The following is a 20,409-nucleotide window of genomic DNA, read 5'->3' on the forward strand; positions in this document are numbered from 1 at the left end:
AGGCGGTAACAAAGACTGGCAATGCTTGGTAATTTTAGCAGTCAGCTCTGCTAACAGACACTTTCGCACATCAAGGTAATCTCTGCCGTTGTCAATAGAAAATGATAACTTGACCGCAATCCCCATTTTCCAACAATATTCAGAAGAGGAGACTAATTTTGGCCACCTGACTTCTGTAACGGTTTCATGCAATACTTCAAAGTAGATGTGAGGAAGATTAGAGAATTTGCTCACACACTCCTTCCTAAACGAGGCACTGTGAGTAGAGAGAGGGGCACTCACAGAGATTCAAATAACAAATTAAAGTCTACACTGGGAATGTTGGATACACCCATTGACACATGTACTTCTTCTCATTAAATAAGGTAACTACAGGTCCCGTTCCACCTGCAATTCCACTTGGGTGAAAATACATGCCAATAATTACAGCAGCTACAGTATTTCTTTGAAACAGGCCTGTTATTCAAATCATTGTCAAGACTCTCTTACAGCATCCCCAGAAAGTCAGGAGGCAAAACACAAGGTACAGGTCTAGTAGGGGACGATACAGTTTATATTTATGCAATCTCTTCTACCACATTGTTCAAGCACAGTCTCGACAAACTCTTTAAACTCATTTCCTACCACCATAGACTTCATTACCACTCCTAAGTCCCCACCTCTTAGGAAGACTTCATCTGGCAAACAACATTGACATTAGAATTTCAAACACACTGGCTTCAATTATAAGGCGTGATAATCATAATGACACTAACTTGTGGTAATTTAAAACCTTTTTCCATAATCACTTTATCTTTCTCCAATTCTCAAAGGAGTCTAGATTAAAACTGGCACTCTTCTGCTTTTTCCAGTCTCTAAGGCGAACAACATGAAACAATTGTCCTTCAACTAGAGTTTAATTTCTCTTTCCCCAGTTTGCCAAAAATGCCACAGGGAAGAAAGCAAAACAACTAAGTCTTTGCTTGAGTTTTTGCCAAGAAAATTTTCCCCCACTTCCTTGATCATACAAATTCTCTTAAAAAAAAAAAAAAAAATCCTCTTCCACATAAAAACAAAAGTGAGTAGAACCACATTTTTGCCTTTTCCGAAGGCCTATTTTATATGTATAGTCTAGCTGGGCCTACACATTGCTTCCTTCTGTAACACACTAGGAACCTTTACACTGGCTGGACCAAAGACCTCACAAGAAGATAACATTTAAAGCAATGTTCGGGCAGCAGTAACATAGGACCCAAAGGGATTACTCTGAATTTTTCAACAGATTAAACTATGGAATACATCCAAGGGGTGTGTGGGGGGGGGGGGGGGGAGGAAATGAAAATACGATTATAGCTACTGTCAGTGCACCTGTGAAAACCAATACTGCAGGTTTTAGCCAGTGGAGCTTGGGTTTTGAATTTTAAATAAAGATCCCTATAATCTGGCAAGTTACTTAACGTGTCTCAACCTTCATCTCCTTAACTATTAAATACCTAGCACCAATGTATTTCAGAAGACTTTGATGATTAAACACCACGTGTCAAACACAAAAACTGAAGTGTATGAATAATAGAAAACAAGACAGCTTCAAATGATTATGACTCACGAAAAATTTAATCACAAATTAAAATTCTACCGACTATAGGCCTTTTTTATTTAACATTTTATCACATATAATTCACTCTCTATCAGATACTGTGTGGGCTTCTGGCATTATCTCATAATACTCCTTCTGCCTGTAATTTCCATCTAAATATCTTTCTATATGAAGCCATTTCCAACCTGCTAATCTCTCCAAATCTGCTAATCTTCCCCAACCTTCTGCAAGTTAAATACTTGTGTGTTCCCATAACGCTTTGTTCATGCCATTACTATATGTTTTATGGGACAGTGAGAGGTGCGTGTGCCCAAATACTTGCTAAAGAATTGACTCCTGAGGGCAGAAATCCTTTCACGGTTCCATGTACCCAGTATCTACCAGTGACTAGCACACAGTAGGCAATAAATAAATGTGAATGAATGAATGAATATATTACTTGTCCCTCTTTTTCACCCTCTAAAAGAACAAACCAAGCATCTTCTGAAGTGATTTCTATTTTTAACACAGATTACAAGAACACGAAGTTAGATTTTTCACATGGAAATTTTAGTTTAAACACACTGTCAACCATCCAACTGTCTCTGCACCTCTACATCATACTTACTGGCTGGAACAATGAAATCTCCGTGTAACTCATAGGTCATAAGAGGCTCTGGAAGACTCCTGTATGAAAAGGACAGCTCAGAATTACCAAACAGGTCACTATACTCTTTGTGTTCATTTTTTATAAAAGGTTATAAGTATGATATGCATTTATCATTTACTGTGTAAAACTTCCCTAGGAAACATTTTTACATATCAAAAAGATACATAAATCCAATGGATTACCTTATAAAGCACTATTTGCATCAGGTACTACCAAAGCTTAAGCAGCCACAAATCCCTATCAGATCTAAGCACATAATATTTCATATTTAATCTTGGAAAGTACCTTTATAAATATCTGATTTTTTACATAAAACTTCCTTCCACATATTAGCTTATTTAGAGACAAACATTCAATGCAACCAAATGTAAGCATAAAATTCTGAAAATCATCTCTAGAATATTAACTGAAGACGTTACAAAATATGTTAAAAAGTTTAAACAAATATCATAACCTCTCCTCTTACATATCTCTAGTATAGAAACAGGATATCCACTTTTGGCTTATGCATATGAAACAATAAAAGATATGATGTAAAATACATGACAACTTGAAAATTACACATATAATTTTAATTTTCTACCAAGCAGATTACACAAATGGTAGTATATTTTATCCTGTGGTCAACAGAATGCTACAGTTCACTCAACTTTTATACATTATCTTAAATTTTAGAAGACCAGATCTCTATACTCTATAAAAACACTTCAAGAACACTAAGACAAGTATCAATCTGCACAGTCTTTCTGGAGGGCAATCTGGCAAGATATTAAAAATCTTTAAAAGGTTTAAATCGTGTAACCCGGAAATTCCTCTTCAAATGCTCAAGAAAAAAAAAAATCAAAGACACATGCACACACACACAAATTTAAGACACTGACAAAAGATAAGAAAAATCTAGGGATAAAGGAGTTCCTTTCATAGTTATAAAAAGGACAATTAACAAGACAACAATCCTAAATGTTAACAAATCTAATAACAGGAGCTTCCAAATACATGAAGCAAAAATTGAACTATTAGGAGAAACAGACAAATCCACAACTATGGCAAGAGATTTAAATACCTCTCTGTTTTAATAAGTGATAAGACGGGGCACCTGGGTGGCTCAGTCGGTTAAGTGGCCGACTTCGGCTCAGGTCATGATCTCACGGTCCGTGAGTTCGAGCCCGGCGTCGGGCTCTGTGCTGACAGCTCAGAGCCTGGAGCCTGTTTCAGATTCTGTGTCTCCCTCTCTCTGACCCTCCCCCGTTCATGCTCTGTCTCTCTCTGTCTCAAAAATAAATAAACGTTAAAAAAAAAATTTTTTTTTTAAATAAGTGATAAGACAAGTAGACCAAAAAAAATCAGTTAGCTTTTTTCACATCTTCTGTATCCTATCAACCAATTTTATCCAATTGATATGTCCTTCACCTAAATGCTAGTCCATCCAAAAGCAGCAGTAAACACATTCTTTCCCAGCACACATAGAACATTTATCAAGATAAACCATATTTTAGGCCATCAAACAAATCTTTCTTAGTAAATTTAAAAGGTTCAATTTACACCAGCTATTTCTCTGATTACAATAAAAAATGAATTAAAAACCAGTAACAGAAAGATATCTGGAAAACCCAAAAGATAGGGAAACTAGAAAGTATTTTGAGCAAAATGAAAATATAACATATCAGAATTTAAGGGACGTTATTAGTAAAGCAGTATTTAGGGGTAAATTTATATCATTCAACACCTATATAAACAGAAAGATCTTAAACCAATGACTTCACTTTCCATCTTAGAGAGCTAGAAAACAAAAAAAACAAAAAACAAAAAAAAAAACAAAACAAAAGAGTAAATTAAACCCCAAATAAGCAAAAGAACAGAAAAAATATAAAGATCAGAGCAGAAATCAACAAAAAGATAACAAGAAAAATAGAAAACATACATGAATCCAAAAGCAGTTCTTTGAGGTAATCAATGAAAATAATAAATCTAGGCAGAGTAATTAGGAAATAAAGGAGAAAGCACAAATTACTAATGCCAGGAATGACAGAATGGTAGAGATAATTGTAAAACCACTGTAGGCTCTAAAGGTATTTAAAAGAAAATAAGGGAATAGCATGAACAATTTTATGCCCACAAATCCAGTAATTTAGATGAAAGAATAAATATCTTGAGAGACACAAACTACCAAAGCTCACTCCAGAAGAAACAGGTAACACATCTACTGAAGAAACTGAATTTGTAGTTAAAAATCTTGCCAATAAGAAAACCTCAGGCCCAGATGACTTCACTGGTGAATTCTACCAAAGAAGTAATAATACCAATCCTATGCATATTCTATGCAAATTCCAGAAAATGTAAGAAGGCATACTTTCTTACTCATTCTTTCATGTCCCCACCCTAGTACCAAAATTAGAGACATTACAAGAAAGCAACAGACCTTAATACTTATGAATATAGATGCAACTATTCTAAATAGAATCAGCAAAGTTCAAATTCAACAAGATACATAAAAGGATAATACATCATGACCAAGTTGGGTTTACGGCACAAAATGCAATACTGCCTTAATATTAAAACAAAAATCAATACAATTTGCCACACTAGCAAACTAAAATAAGAAAAACTGTATGATCATCTAAATAGATAATTCAGGGGAAAAAAGAGCGCTTTTCCCACAAATGGTATTAGAATAACTGGGCATTCATATTCAAAAGTGAATTTGGATCCATATATCGTATCTTACATAAAAATTAACTCAAAAAATCACAAATCTAAGTGTAAAACCTAAAACTATGAAACTTCTAGAAGAAAATAGAAAAGAAAACCTTGGTGACTTTGGATTAGGCAAAGATTTCTTGACACATCACCAAAAGTACAGTTCATACAAAGAAAAACTGATAAACTGCACCACATTAAAATTGACTGCCCTTTGGAACACACTATTAAGAGAATGAAAAGACAAGCCACTGACTGAAGAAACATTTGCAAAACACGTATCTGAGAAAGGACTTGTATCCAAAATACATTAAAAAATTATCAAAACAGAGCAAATGAACAAATAACTCCATTTTTTTTTATTGCATGAAAGACACAGACACTTCACCCAAGAAGATACAGAGAATGAAAATACACACGTAGAAAAGCTTGACATTATCAGTCATAATGGAAATGAAAAACAAAAGTACATGAGAGGGGTGCCTGGGTGGCTCAGTCAGTTAAGCATCTGACTCTTGATTTCAGCTGAGGTCACGATCTCATGGTTCCTGACATAGGCTCTGCATCAGGCTCAGCACTGATAGTGCGGAGACTGCTTGGAATTCTCTCTCTGCCCCTCCCCCACTCATGTTCCCTCTCTCTCTGAAAATAAACAAACATTAAAAAAAAGTACATGAGCTACCACTATACAGCTATTACAATGGCTAAAATGAAGAAGGCTGACCATATCAAGAGTTAGCAAGGGTGTAAAGGAAATGGAACTCTTATACAACCACTCTGGAAAAACACAGTTCGTCAGTTTCCCAAACTGTTAAACATATATCCAACATACAATCTAGACAGACATTCCACTCCTAGGCTTGAACCAAGAGAAATATAAGTCTGCTCAAAGATTTATACAGAAAGGTTTTTGGTAGCTTTATTTGTAATAGCCAGAAGCTACAAACAACCCAAATATTCATCAGCAAGAGAATGAACCATAAAAATCTGTGGTGTATCCATACAATGGAACACTAGCAACAAGAAGGAACGAACTACTGGACTTGCCACAACACAAATGCATCTCTAATTGTGCTGAATAAAAGAACCTAGATTTTTTTTAAAGATGTATTTTTATTCCATTTATATGAAATTATAAAAAATGCAAATTAATAATGCACAGTGAAAGAAAGCAGGGCAGTGGTAACCTAGGAATGAGGGAGTGAAAGGGAAAGGTGGGAGAGATAGATTCCGAAGGTGCATGAGGAAACTTTGGGGGCTAGTGGTTAGGATCAGTATCCTGATTATCTTGACTGCTTTACAGGCATAAACACATGTCAAACTTATCAAAAGGTACACTATAAAAATGTTCTGTTTATTATATGTCAACTTCACTTGAATAAAGTGGTTTATAAAGCAAATAAAACAGATGCAAAAACATATTTACAGGTTATATTCCCTACACACCACTTAGGAAACATATGCACACACACACATAACAACTATAGGCACATTAACTAAAACTTAAAGCCCTAGTGAGGAAAAGCTGTTTCTTATTTCCCCTCTCCCTCCCCTTCATCTCCTACGCTCTCATTTAAAGAAGAAAAATAAAAGCAATTATACCACAGCCTCAATAAAAAGAAGTAAACCTTTAGGTTTTTTTGTTTCAAAATATGGACAAGTAAAAAATGGCAAGGAAGGAAAATGACGGCTTGGCACAGAAGGAAAGCTAAATGGTACTGGGAAGAAAATGGGGGAGGGGGGAGAGAACATTTGGAAAAGCACGGACAGCATTGCTTTCCAATAAAAATGAACTTGTACCTAGGTATCTTCGACGAGCTACTTCTACCATTGCCATATGTCTGCTGGTCAATACAGCATAAATAGTAAGTATTAAATATTGTCGAAGTTCGGGAAGCAGTAATAAAAATGACACGTTCCCCACACAAAATGTATTATACTGAGTCACTGTATCTCTCAACTTGCCATCCAACATGTTTTGAGCTACCTCTCTTTGCCACCCCTTGGGATCTAAGAACATAAATCATAATATTTATCTAAGCAGGCATTTTCTTCCCCAAAACTTCCATTCTAGTTTCCAGGCTTTAAAAGTTCCCTCTGGGTAAAATCAGTTTACTAAAAACCTCACAAAATAGTTCATCTGTCCCCTCACAATGGGAACCCATTGTAATGAACACGTTGCTGAAAATCTAAATTGTGGTCTGAAAAGATAGGAACTCATTCAGAGAGCTGGTATTCAACCCTCTAAAACACTCAGGTAAAGAATTTTTGCCTCAAGTCAATACAAGCAAAAGGGAGATGCCATACACGTATGTGCTGCACATCTTTATCTCTCTCCTAGTGTTTGAGGGGTTTGGCTATTTCCCTTCTTCCACCTCCAGCCTCCCATCCAATATGATGGCTGGGTTATTTGCGTAGAGAAGAATTCAAGAGCAATAGCTTTTGTGGTGAGAAAAGCTATATTCGACTTGTGCTATGGCGCCTTCAGTGACAAAGCTGGGATTCCAACCCACGCAGGCTGGCTCCAACCATGCTCTTGACCATCACGCTGTTATTACCTCTTGTACTGAAAGAAATGCACATGCTCAGACCATAAGCAGATAGCCAAAATACAAACTCTGTTTTCTCCCATTTGGTGCACCACCAGAGAAAAAGTATTACTTAAATCCTAATTACTGCATTTTTAGTTGCTAAAAATAACACAGGGGAAAGAACAGCAACCTAAGTTTCAAAATCTCCCAAGGCATCTGCCATTTTATGATAATCACTTTATCACATTCAGGCAGACTGTGTATATTGTTAGGAGTGAAGTTATATAATAATAGCATCTCATAATGTTGTTCTCTAGGCAATGTTTGCTTAAAAGCAGAATTCAAAAGGATAAAGCAACGCAAAGAGAGAAAAAGGCAGAAAAAGCAACACAAGACCAAGAGCGATAAGGGACTAGCTTCAGTAAGTATCAAGAACCAAAAAGAAATTTTACTTACGGTACTCAATAAAAAGATCCTCTAAGTTTATTAAACTACTTATCCCACAAGGAAAAAAAAAGAACTGGTGTGGAACAGAGAGAAAAAAACATGCAATTTATTACAAAAGAACTGGATTTTTGCCCTTAGTTTCCACACCAATAACTGAGTCACCTTGGTTAATCCCTTTAACTCTAGTAGCCATGATTTTACCAAACAGTAAAATGGGTTTAAAGCTCCCTCCTGGAGCGGCAGCATCCTTTGCACATCAAGTTAACATATGCAACTCATTGTATTTTTATATCCCTCTCCCTCTCCATCTATTACATGCTTTCTCAATCTCAGCACTATTGCTGTTTTGTACATACGGGAGCAAGGGTGGGTTGTCTCCTGCACTGTAGGATGTTTAGCAGCCCATCACTGGCCTCCATCCATTACATGCCAGTAGCACCCCCTTTCCAGCAATCATGACTACCAAGAATATTTCCAGACATTGCCAAGTATCTCCTGGGGGATGCAAAATTTCCCCAGTCAGGAAGCACTGCCTCTGAGTGACAGGTACAGCTCTAGATGCTGGGGACACTGCAATGAACAAGACACATACGGTGCCTATCCTCAGGAAGCTTACATTCTAATCCCAAGGTGGGAGCTAAGGAGATTAATTTTGTCCATAATTCTCATCCAAGCCAGTTAGTCACCATCGGTGGCAGATAGGAAGACAGCCATAAGCACATAGGTTTAGCCTTAATTTTATCCCTTTATCAATTAGGGATATTAAGTGCAATTATGTACTTAATACTTTAAGGGAAAAAATTAAACAGTGGTTAAAAATATCTTGTCGAAATAAAACACTCAAAAATAGGTAATACACATCTGAACCCACTGATAAATTTTAATTTCATTAAAAAGTGGGACAACCAGATAACACAGGCCTCCTGATATAATACAGGAAAAATATGCCACCACTATACTGTATTCTTGCAATAAATCATTTTTTTTATAAAAACCTAACCTGGATCTAATAAAGCCTATAGATTTAACTGTTAGTTTACAGGAAATATGATGGCTAGAGAAACATGTTAAATGACACCATGACACAACCTGCCCTAAGATGTAGAAAATTCTATTTAAAAATGACCCAGGTTCATAAGCAAACAAACAAGAAAACGCTGAGGAAGAAAGCTGTGCAGAGGAAGGAGACTATGCAGATTAAAAGTGACTTAAAACACATCAATCAAATGAAATGTGTTGACATTACTCAAACCCTGTCGGAATTTAAGTAAATATAAAAAGACCTTTTGGAAAATAAATCAGTGAAAATTCAAACATGGACTGAGTATTAGATGGTATTAATTTTGTTGGGTATGTTAACTATTTTTTTTTTTGCCTTTCTACACTCTTTTTTTAAGTCCTTATCTTTTTCTAAGTATATACTTCAATATTTAGGGGGGAAGCAATAGGGTGGTTTAGAAAATCTTTCAAATAGTATCCAAAAAAAGTAGCAGGTAGGGAGACTGAAGAAACAAGAAGGGTAGAGTGTTGGTAACTTCAGAAGCAGGATAATGGAGCCATGAGGATTCAGTATACTTAACTGTCTGTGGTTGCACAGACTTGGAGTTTTTCAAATAGATGAACTACTCGACATATAAATTATACAGTAACATTTCATTCTATGTGCTCATTCAAACCCAAATACTATCTACCTGAAACACGATCCTATGTGTTGGTTAAAAAGAAACGATACTAGGGGAGCAAAGCCATTTGCTATTAAAATCCCCAACAGAACCACAGCATAAGAATTACAGTCGTGGGTCGGGGCACCTGGGTGGCTCAGTCGGTTGGGCAACCGACTTCAGCTCAGGTCATGATCTCACAGCTCCTCAGTTCGAGCCCCGCATCAGGCTCTGTGCTGACAGCTCAGAGCCTGGAGCCTCCTTCGGATTCTGTATCTCCCTCTTTCCCTCCCCTGCTCACACACTGTCTCTATCTCTCTCAAATATAAACACTAAAAAAAATAAATAAATAAAATGAAAATAAAATGAAATAAAATGAAATAAAATGAAATAAAATAAAATAAAATAAAATAAAATAAAATAAAATAAAATAAAATAAAATAAAATAATTACATTCGTAGGGCACCTGGGTGGCTTAGTCAGTTAAGCATCTGACTCTTGGTTTCGGCTCAGGTCATGATCTCACAGTTTCCTGAGTTTGAGCCCCACATTGGACTCTGTGCCGGCAGCATGGCACCTGCTTAGGAGTCTCTCTCTGCCCCTCCCCCACTCACGCTCTGTCTCTCTCAAAATAAATAAATAAACTTTCAAAAATAAAAAAAAGAATTACGATCATAATTTTTTTTCATTCTTTCACTCACTTTGTATTGTTCTTCATCTAACCTCAAGGTTTCTATCATTAAGTTCCTTTCTTCTTTATAAAAAGGGTAATCACCCATAGAGATGCTGAGCCCTATTCTAACTCTGGTCCTAAATATTTTCTGTAATAAATGCAAAACTTAAGTTTATCCTAAAACCTCAAATAAACTTCTTTAAAAATAGCTTTGTGTTTATGTGTTATCATTATAAGCCTCTAGGTGCAACGGTTTATCATTTTTTAAGGTTATTTATTTTTGAAAGAGACAGAGAAAGCAAGAGCAGAGAATGATGTGGCACCCAGCCTCACGGAACCGTGAAATTGTGACCTAAGCCGAATTCAAGTCAGAAGCTTGACCATTTGAGCCACCCAGGCGCCCCTAGATTCAATGGTTTAAATTTAAACCAAAAAAAATTCTTCATTGTAGCCTAAAACATAAATAAAAGGTTCAATAAAAATTGATAAATGGGCTTCTTCCTCATTGCTTCATAACATTTAATTCCCAAAAGTCCCATCTACAATAGACATCTACTTCACACACTTTTGTCTTTTCCGATTCTGTTTTGCAATTTACCTAACAACAGACATTCAACTACTACTGATGGCACTTTCAGAGACACAGATCCATCATGAATGTCCTCCTGTTCTGTAAGGTTGAACTCAATGATCGAGATCTCCAGGCAGCGTTGGCATCTACCGCGTGTTAGATACCCAAGAGCCCACGCCTCCCTCCTGTTACTGAGAGGAGCTTACCTCAAATACTGTTTCAGGGCACTTGTTATTGTCTTCACTTCCCAATCTACAGAATTCTCCAGGTCCACCTCATTGCATGTTTTTACATCTGGTGAGCAAGCAGGCAAGAAAACAATAATTAAAACCTTGGACATCCAAAGGTCTTCTTGACTGGCTCACAAAGCTTCCATTTTTAAATGGCCAAACCACAAATAATTAATTCTGGGAGTCCTTATAAAAATGTACAAAATTTCTTCTATTATAAGCCATGTTCTATTATTAGACATTTGTAAGCAACTTCGGAAAATCCATAGTGAAGATCAAGGTAACAGGATAAGATGGGGCTGGGAGGAGGGAAGACCTAGGCACAGTAGGCATTTCAATATTCACAACTACAAAGCATACACAGCTGTGATGACTGCCACGGTGGTAGTTATTCTATTATTAAAGACACTACTCCATAGTCAGGGCTTGGGGCATGTGGCATCTACAGTATCTATACATTTTACCATGTTTCAGGTGGCATTACTGTTATCACACTGTGTTATGACAAGGGAAACAGGCAGCCCTGTTAATGGCAAAATGACAAGTCAGTGGGAAGAAAGGACAGGAAGTCTGGTCCCACGCTTCTAAGATCTGGACTCAACAGATTATCTTTCTGAAGATTAATGCATGATTAACCAAAATAGCAATATGGTAATACATAAATTTAAACTCAACTTTGACATTAACATCGTAATTTATACATTCATCTAAGAAATATTTATTGGAAGCCTCTGTGCAACGTTTCTGACATTCATTCTAACTAAAACTAGTTTTCTTTGTCCCGAAAGGGTGTTAATGATGTGTTTCTTCCAGATGCCCTTTCAAATAGCTAAAAAACTCTACAGAAAAAGATGTATGGCTAACCAAACAAACAAACAAACAAACAAGGGAGGGGAAAGGAGACAGTAAATTCCACAAAAGAAGAAATGAGGGGGCCTGGGTGGCTCATCAGTTAAGCGTCCAACTTCTGTTCAGGTCATGATCTTGAGGTTCGTGAGTTTGAACCTCGTGTCAGGCTCTGTGCTGACAGCTGGGAGCCTAGAGCCCGCTCTCTCTCTCTCTCTCTCTCTCTCTCTCTCTCTCTCTGCTCCTCCCCTGCTCACTCACTCACTCACTCTCTCTCTCAAAACTAAAATATTTTAAAAAATTTAAAATAAATAAAAATTAAAGGGAAGAAAGGAGTCTTGGTTGAAATAAAAGGAAACGATGGTGGGAAACAGAAAGGGAAAGGCCAGCACTCTGCACATGGTGGCATCTTGATCCTTACAAGGCTGGGCTACTGTACTCAACTGCGGCTTGGCACCAGAGAGGAGTGAGTGCAGCATGTTCTCACAAACCTGGGCTTAAATCCTCACGGCCACCCTAAGCAGCCACACCACTCAAACCAAGTCACATCCACACCGGTCTGAACTCCAGGTTTTCATCTCCAAAACAGCGATCATGTAAACACTCTCACAGAACTACAAAGAGTAGCAAAGCAAATAAGCAATGTGTACCTTGTTTAAATGAGTAGGCAATTACCACAACCGAGTCACTAAAAGTATAAGCATTCAGTGGTGGTTCCTACTCAAAGGGAAGTGTAGTAAAAGGGTTATGATGACAGATATTAAACAATCAGTAGAAACTTGCCTCATTTTCTACACCCCATCATCTAAAGGAAAAAATCAGACATTCCAGGAAAAGACTTGATTTCTCCCTCACTCCAGAATGATGTTTCAACCAAGAGCCAAGAAAACTAGTTGTTTCAGACTTTTTTCCCCCTCTCTTACACTGTATTTATCTATATAGGGGAGGAAACATCTTGTTAGTATTTCCTCTTTAAAGGAACTAAAAAGAAAAGCCTGTCAGAACAGGACCACTGCATTCAGTCAGGCATGTCACTTAAAAAACTTTAGGCTTGGGCATGAGGAAGGATAGGTGACAACTCACCTATCTCAAACTATGCTATTCTCAAACTTTCCAGAAACAAAGTAAAACAGGAAGTGATGGTTATTTCACAGCCATAACATCATACATATGAAGTCAATTACTCAAAAGTCTGGAGACTTTTTAAAGCACTTCAACAGTTCTTGATTACAGCAACTGACAGCAACATGCAATAAACTACAACAATGGCAATTGACACTGATTACATTTTGATCAGTTCCTACAATTCAGAACTCATTTGTTACCAAGCTTGTCAGACGAGCCACAGATACATTCAAGAAATCAAATTAAGCACCCTGATTAAAGGTGCAATCCTTTATAACTGGGACTAAATAATTCTGTTCTAAAGGCTTTGCCAACCCATTACTTCAGTAACTGAATATTCTCTCTCTCATTAAATCAATTATTTAAATCTCATTTTAACGTACAAGTCAGATAACATTTTCAATCAATTCGCTCCCGGCAAATCAGCATTTTAAAATCCAGGAGGCTTCTAAAGGAAATCTTTTATTTTCATCTTTCTACCAAATTATCATTCTATATTTCGAGAATCATAGCCTTTCTATGGAAAAGTAAGCCACCCTTTGAATTCATGGAATAAAAAGTAGCTGTCACATCAGAGGCTAATGACTACATAGTGTCTATGGTACTAATCCCCTATTAAATTTGTACTGTTTTCAAATAACTCAATCATACCTAGCAGTTCTTTAGAATCAGTGGATGCACTGGGACCAGGTAAATTTGCTAATAACTTATTTGGGTTTCAAACTTATAAATGCATTTGAGTGTTCAATCAGAATATACATTCTACTGTAAATAAGGAAGGGATTTTGCTCCCTTATTGACTAAGAGACAACACCTTTATGTACTAGTTAAAACTAACAAGCACAGATACAAACAGTTAACTGTTTATTTGGGTGAATGTTTCATAATTACGTAACCAGTATTTTTTTTTTTGAAACTGGAAATTTTCAGCCCCACCTAAATGCAAAGCACCTAAATGCAATATTCCAAAAATTGACCTGGGCCCCACTTTAAATTAAAGTACTTGAAGGAGCACACTGATTGAATGAATTTTGAGAATATACATTATAAATCCAAAATCAAAATTTTCACCTATATTAGTTTACTTTGTTTTCCCCAATGTATATGAAAAAGCTGTCTTACAAACAAGTAAGGTAATTTTTTTGAGTAAAACTTCCAAGTTAGTTGTATCTCTTGTTTCCTATGGTTCTGTGCCTAAAAATAAAATCCTACCTATTTTGCAAGTTAAATTTAGAAATAACCACCAAATTCACCAACACACTTAAGCTGCCACCACATTTTCTTATAATTTCCCCTCCCTGCTCTGATGTTTTCATTCTTCAGTGGCGAAGTGGGAGAACACTGACAACTCTAACCCATCTGAGTTCTAACCTGCCAATAACTATTGTAATTAACCTGCTACATTCTCACCCCATTTACTAAAAATCCATGACTCACCCAAACACACCTCATCCGGTATTTCTCCCTTCCCTCCCCAAGGGCTCTAAAGCTACTACGTAAAAAACAAACATAAAACTTTTACAAAGTTACATGTCTATGTGTGTGTGCCCTCTGTTAGAGCAAAAGGGGAAGAAAAACACCTGAAAAGGGGAGGAAGACAATTGCTCAGTTGGACTTTGTATGTATGTATGTGTGTATATATACATATATACATATATGTATATATTATGTATGTGTGTGTGATTTTTTATATATATATATATTTATATTTATATATATATATATATTTATATTTATATTTATATATATATATATTTTTTTAAACTTAAGAAGTGTGGTCCAGGGAAAGAGAGCTGAGCACTACCTTCTGGCTCCCAGGATAGAAGACAACTAAGACAACAACTCCCATCACCTGACCTGACCTGGAGGAGTAGATATGACATGTCTATTTAGAGGACTTTCTGTGGTCAACTGCCATTCGTACTCCTTCTTGGCAGAGGAGAGAAGAAAGGGGTGGAGGAAACAGGGGTGTGGGGGAGAAGAAAATGGGGAGAGAAGAAGAATGGAAAGAAAGATTTTTATTTTAATCTTAAATATGAAGAGTGAAAACATACCAACAAGTGAAGAAAACATGGAAGATACTAAGCATTCATCCCTTCTTTAGAAATCATCACAAACTTCTACACAAGAGTAAATACTTAAAACATTTCAAACAAACAATACACACGTTATATAAAAATGGCAGTAATAGAAACACATCCAAGTAAATAATTAGTTCTCAAGAACTAAAGAACCAAGTAAACAGAAGTTCTTGTCAAAAATACTAAATGCCTTGGAATTTTTTCTCAGACATTAAAAAAATGGATTATTTCTCATCTCTACAAAGAAAAATTCAATACAAACAAATTGTACTTTGAAAAATCCAAATTTGAAATACACATTACTGGAGGAATAGCAACTTAAAAAAATAACTGCCTCATACTGGGGACCTGGGTGGCTCAATCCATTAAGTGTCCAACTTTGGCTCAGATCATGATCTCACGGTTCCTGAGTTCCACATCGGGTTTGTTGCTGTCAGCACAGAACCCGCTTCAGATCCTCTGTCCCCCTCTCTCTCTGCCCCTTCCCTGCCTGCACTCTCTCTCAAAAAATGAATAATTAATTGCCTAATACCAAATGGGAAAAATCATCAGAACTCCTGGGGCAGGGAGAGTGGGGACACTGGTCTAAAAGAGCAAAGCTAAAAATCTGGCAGACTCATCCGGTGTTTTCTTTCTCTTTAAGATATAGAACCCTAGAACAACATAGGGAGGTGAGATAAGATGGAAAGAAAGAATGTCCAGTGGATAGGGTATACACAACTGCACAGAACTCTTAAAATCCTTTTTTTGGAAGAGGTATAAATTATTTATTTGAACACTTAGTGAATGGGATAGAAGGGAAAAGGTATCTTAAGGGAATTTTAAATTAAGATTCAGTGAATAAATCTATTTTGTAAAGACCTAAAGTTTGAGTTGGTAACAAAGTAACAAGAAAGCAGTATTAATCCTAATAAAAAAAATCCAAAGTTTGTGATTGACCATCTTCAATTTCATACTAGGAATTATTGTAAAATAATTATTGTGGTAGTGCCCAACCCCCCTTTACAAGGAAATAATCAAGTCAGTGTCATCCCTCTCATCAATTCTTCAACTTCCTGAAGAAATGCTTCTTGGGAAAACAAATTTCCTTTGTCAGCAGCTGAAATTAGGTTGTATCGCGCTTGTATCCTAGACTTCTCTGCTCTGAGTCTCATGGAAAGTGAAAACAGTTTTCCAGGTCATGAATTTTTGAGGGTTTAGATATTTTAAAACACCTTGCCAGTACAGGATTATCTTGAGACATTTCCCATGAGCAGAGGAAACTACCACCTTAGTTCAGGGATACAGATCAAGAGGGATTTTATGAGATTAAGAACAAATTTTGAGACAGCTTAACACTTCCCCGTGACCACAGAGACACCCTTGTTTGAACTTCCCTTGAACACGAACAAGAAGACAATAAAAATAATGCTGGGATCCTTAGGACCAATTTACTGCCAAAGTGTGCCTTTCAGCCAAAATATCCCCTTCTGATACCAACAGCCTTCCAATTCTAATCATTATTACACCATCTTGGAAATGAGCGAAGTGTTTCTAATTTTAAAATTAACTAAAAGCAGATGCTGTAGCCCCATTAAACTCTTCCAGCTGCTACTGAACCACTGGCAACCTGAGTCTATTTAATTTGGAGACCACTAATGGTAAAAAGGAAAATCTGACTGCCAAAATTGCACACCCAAGTTAAACCAGAGAGGCAGAAAATGAAAACAGCTCATGAAAGCGAATGTATTCTAAGACAGCTCTCCAACTGATGATGGGCAATTCTTCCTGCAGTTAATAGCTAAAAAAAGGTTATTGCTTATTAAATCCTTAATTCAAATACAGCCAAACAAGCAATCCTATCTGTAACATGTCAGTTGATTTTATTCATCTTGGTTTATGCTTCCTAAAAACGAGTCCTTCCCACAATGCTTTAAGATGCAGACAGGTTTTAAATGCATCTACAGCATACCTGAGGGCATTGTTAATACTGATTAATTAAAGTGAGATATCAAGTTAATTAATATTTAGCAAGGTCAAAATGACAGATTGGTTTGACATACAGGCCCTCAAGCCTGATGAGTTATCATCACTCCTCAAGAGGCAGCCAGCTTTGGGGCAGGGAGAGAGGCAGGACACCTTACAGGTGGCACCGAACCGACAGCGGCGTGTCATGTAAAAGCGCTTTGTCATTCACGCAATGTCTGGGGTAATGAAATGAATTCACTTGCTGGCTTCCTCTAGTCTGTGATGCCAAAGAACACTGTGTTATCAGCACAGATGGAGCATGCATGGTTCTGGAGAAGAGCCTGGTGCAAACTACGAACAAGCCACTGTGAATACCAATGAGTCCCCAAGAATCGGATCCTTGCTGTCAAGTGACAGTTTTGGAAGCAACATAAAAATGAGTGAGTCCCAGTGGTCTTGTCCAACCAAATGTACTGTCAAGACTCTGGATGGGCAATTTGGAAGCCATGCAAATCACAGAGGCCTGGCTGCTACTTTCCTGTGAGAAGCAAGCACAAGACGACATTCACCCATGAGCTGCATTCTTTTCTTTTCTTTTTTTCCCCCCATTTACTAAGAAATGGAACACAAGGTAAGAGGGAGTGGAAATCTGTGCTGAGACAAACACTAATCTACTTCTCAGAATCAACTACCTCTGCTCAGGAGAAAACTCATCGAGGCACCCAAGTGTGCTGTATGTTACTATGAAATATTAAGTTGTAAAGTCAATGAACATAAACAAACAATGCATGGAAAATGATTAGAAAAGAGGCATACCCATCAACATACTCAGAAGTCTCTGGACCTTTGAACTCACCCCCACAACTCTGTACAATCCTTGGTCATTTATACCTATTGGAAGAGACAAAGTGTTAGCAAAATATAAGACAAGTCATATTTTAAAAGCTGTCAGCAAACAATTGTATTCAGAATCTTTGCTAACTCACATTAGCAGCATTCCTGTTGACTATAAAAATAAACGTTTGACAAAACCAAGTGTTTACCAACTTGTTTTAGCAGCTTGGTATTCATGAGTTATGGTTGGAAAATAATCTCATAAAAACAGTGTTCCATGTGCACAAAATGTAATGAGTCAATGTTAATGAAATAAGTTCCTTAAGTAGTACTCATGTGTACCAATGCATTTTGTAAAGATGCATTCTAACTTTCACGTTGTTTTTCTTGAAAAGTTCAGCCTTTTAAAAAATAACATGGTGCTTAGTACACAGAAAGAAAATCATTATTTAGATGATTCTTTAAGGCCATGGAAATCCATTCAAAACTAAGGCAGAACTGTTTTTGTTTTTGGTTAAGAGCTGTTACATGCACTGTCCAGCAAGGAGCTCTGAAACTCCCAAGGAACATTACTACAAAGTATATACATCAGAATGAGCCAAATCACAGCATTCTCTCTCTGCAGAGCTGGGGAAACAAAGTATCTCTGGGCACAACAGATGAGAAATAAAGGCAAGAAAATATATTGTCAAACAGAATTTAGTATATTGAATACATGGCAATATACACAGTATATTGATTTGAATAAACCAACTGTAAAAGGGCATTTTTGAGGCAATTGGGAAATTCTGAGTGACATTAAGAGTATGTCAGAAAATGTCCCTATTTTTTTTAAGGTACATACTGAAAAGAGTGAAAGGAACCTATCTGAGATTTGCTTTAAGAGCAAAGAAGGGATAGATGAAGCAATTTTACCAAAATCTTAAGTGTTGAGCCTGAGCCATAAGAATATGGGAGTTCACTGCACCACTCTCTCTACTCTTTTTATGCTTGAAAGCTTTCATAATAAAATAACGACTTTGAAAAATCATGACTTCTCAAAAGAGTTGCAGCTTGCTGCAGGTGTTTGTTTTCTGCACAACCAATGTTAAAACTAACAAGAACACAACTAGTTGAAAAGAAGATGATGCCTCTAATCCCCAAAGTTTCCCAAACACAACAACAACACCAAAAAAGCCACGGAATTTGCCTAGGAGAGCTTACTTTCTTTTCATCTACTCAACATGGGTGATGAAAAGACCAGACAGGGTCTGAAGGGCTGGCTTCCAGTCAAGACTCAGTCACTCCTGAGCTCTGAGATCATGGACCTCTCTGAGTCTCGATGATGTATCTGAGATCAAGGACAGCACCTTGCACTTTGTGTTTGGTGGGGGGAAAACATTGAGACGACACCAAGACATGTACTATCAATTGTAACGCATGGCACACATAAAAGCTCTTATCACACTCCTTGCAAAAGCAAGTCTTCATTTTCCTTTTCTCTATTTTGCCTTTCATTTATTTCTCCTTAATAATTTTTTAAGCTTCTCAAATGTCCCATTTGTCTTGTATATGCTACATTTTGCATCCCCCCAAAATCCCTATGTTGAAGTCCTAACCCTCACTACCCTCAGAATTTGACCGTCTTTGGAAATAAGGTCTTTAAAGGAGGTAATTAAGTTGAAATTATGTCATTAGGGTAGGTCCTAAAGCAGTATGTTTAATGTTCTTATAAGAAGTTGGGGGGTGGGGGGGCACCTGGGTGGCTCAGTCGGTTAAGCGCCCAAGTGTTGATTTCAGTTCAGGTCATGATCTTGTGGTTTGTGAGTTGGAGCCCCATGTCTGGCTTTGCACTAACAGCACAGAGCCAGCTTGGGATTCTCTCTCCCTCTCTCTCCCCCTTTCCCTTGCTTGCTTGCTCGCTCTCTCTCGCTCAAAATAAATCAACACCTACAAAAAAAAAAAGAAGTCGGGACACACAGGGAGAAGATGGTCACCCACAAACCATGGCCCTCAGAAGAAACCAATCCTTGGGGCGCTTGGGTGGCTCAGTCAGTTAAGTGTCCAACTTCAACTCAGGTCATGATCTCGTGGTCTGTGAGATCGAGCCCTGCATCAGGCTCTTTGCTGATAGCTGGGAGCCTGGAGTCTGCTTCCAATTCTGTGTCTCCCTCTCTCTCTGCCCCTCCCCCATGCATGTTCTGTCTGACTCTCTGTCTCTCAAGAATAAGAAAAAATTTTTTAAATCTCTCTCTCAAAATAAATAAACATTAAAAAAAAGAAGTTGGGACACACACAGGGAGAAGCCAGTCACCCACAAACCAAGGACAGGGGCCCTCCAAAGAAGCCAACCTACTGACACATGGACCTCAGATTTCTAGCCCCAAGAATTCTGAGAAAATACATTTCTGTTGTATAAGCCACCCAGTTTGTGGGACTTTATTATGGCAATCCAAGCAAACACATACACCTTGTCTCTCAATTATCTCAACAGAGCTCAAAGAACCAGAAGAGCAAAGGCCAGCCCTTCAGTCTACACATATCTGTTCTAAAGATGCTTTG

General features: G+C 37.3%; 1 protein-coding gene across 4 annotated transcripts in view; it reads right to left on the bottom strand.

Moving 5' to 3' along the window:
- The window catches only part of ARHGAP10 (Rho GTPase activating protein 10), a 321,716-nt gene that overhangs the window by 112,898 nt on the left and 188,409 nt on the right, over positions 1–20,409 (bottom strand). For all 4 annotated transcript variants that reach the window (XM_053901202.1, XM_053901200.1, XM_053901201.1 and 1 more), the window contains 3 exons: positions 17,851–17,925; positions 11,012–11,099; positions 2,184–2,242 (listed from right to left, as the gene is read on the bottom strand). In XM_053901202.1, coding sequence (XP_053757177.1) covers positions 2,184–2,242; positions 11,012–11,099; positions 17,851–17,925 — 222 coding nt within the window. The remainder of the gene's footprint in view (positions 1–2,183; positions 2,243–11,011; positions 11,100–17,850; positions 17,926–20,409) is intronic.

The sequence above is a fragment of the Panthera pardus genome, unplaced genomic scaffold (genome assembly GCF_024362965.1).
Source record: "Panthera pardus isolate Hobbes unplaced genomic scaffold, ASM2436296v1 HiC_scaffold_13, whole genome shotgun sequence".
Lineage (NCBI taxonomy): Eukaryota > Metazoa > Chordata > Mammalia > Carnivora > Felidae > Panthera > Panthera pardus.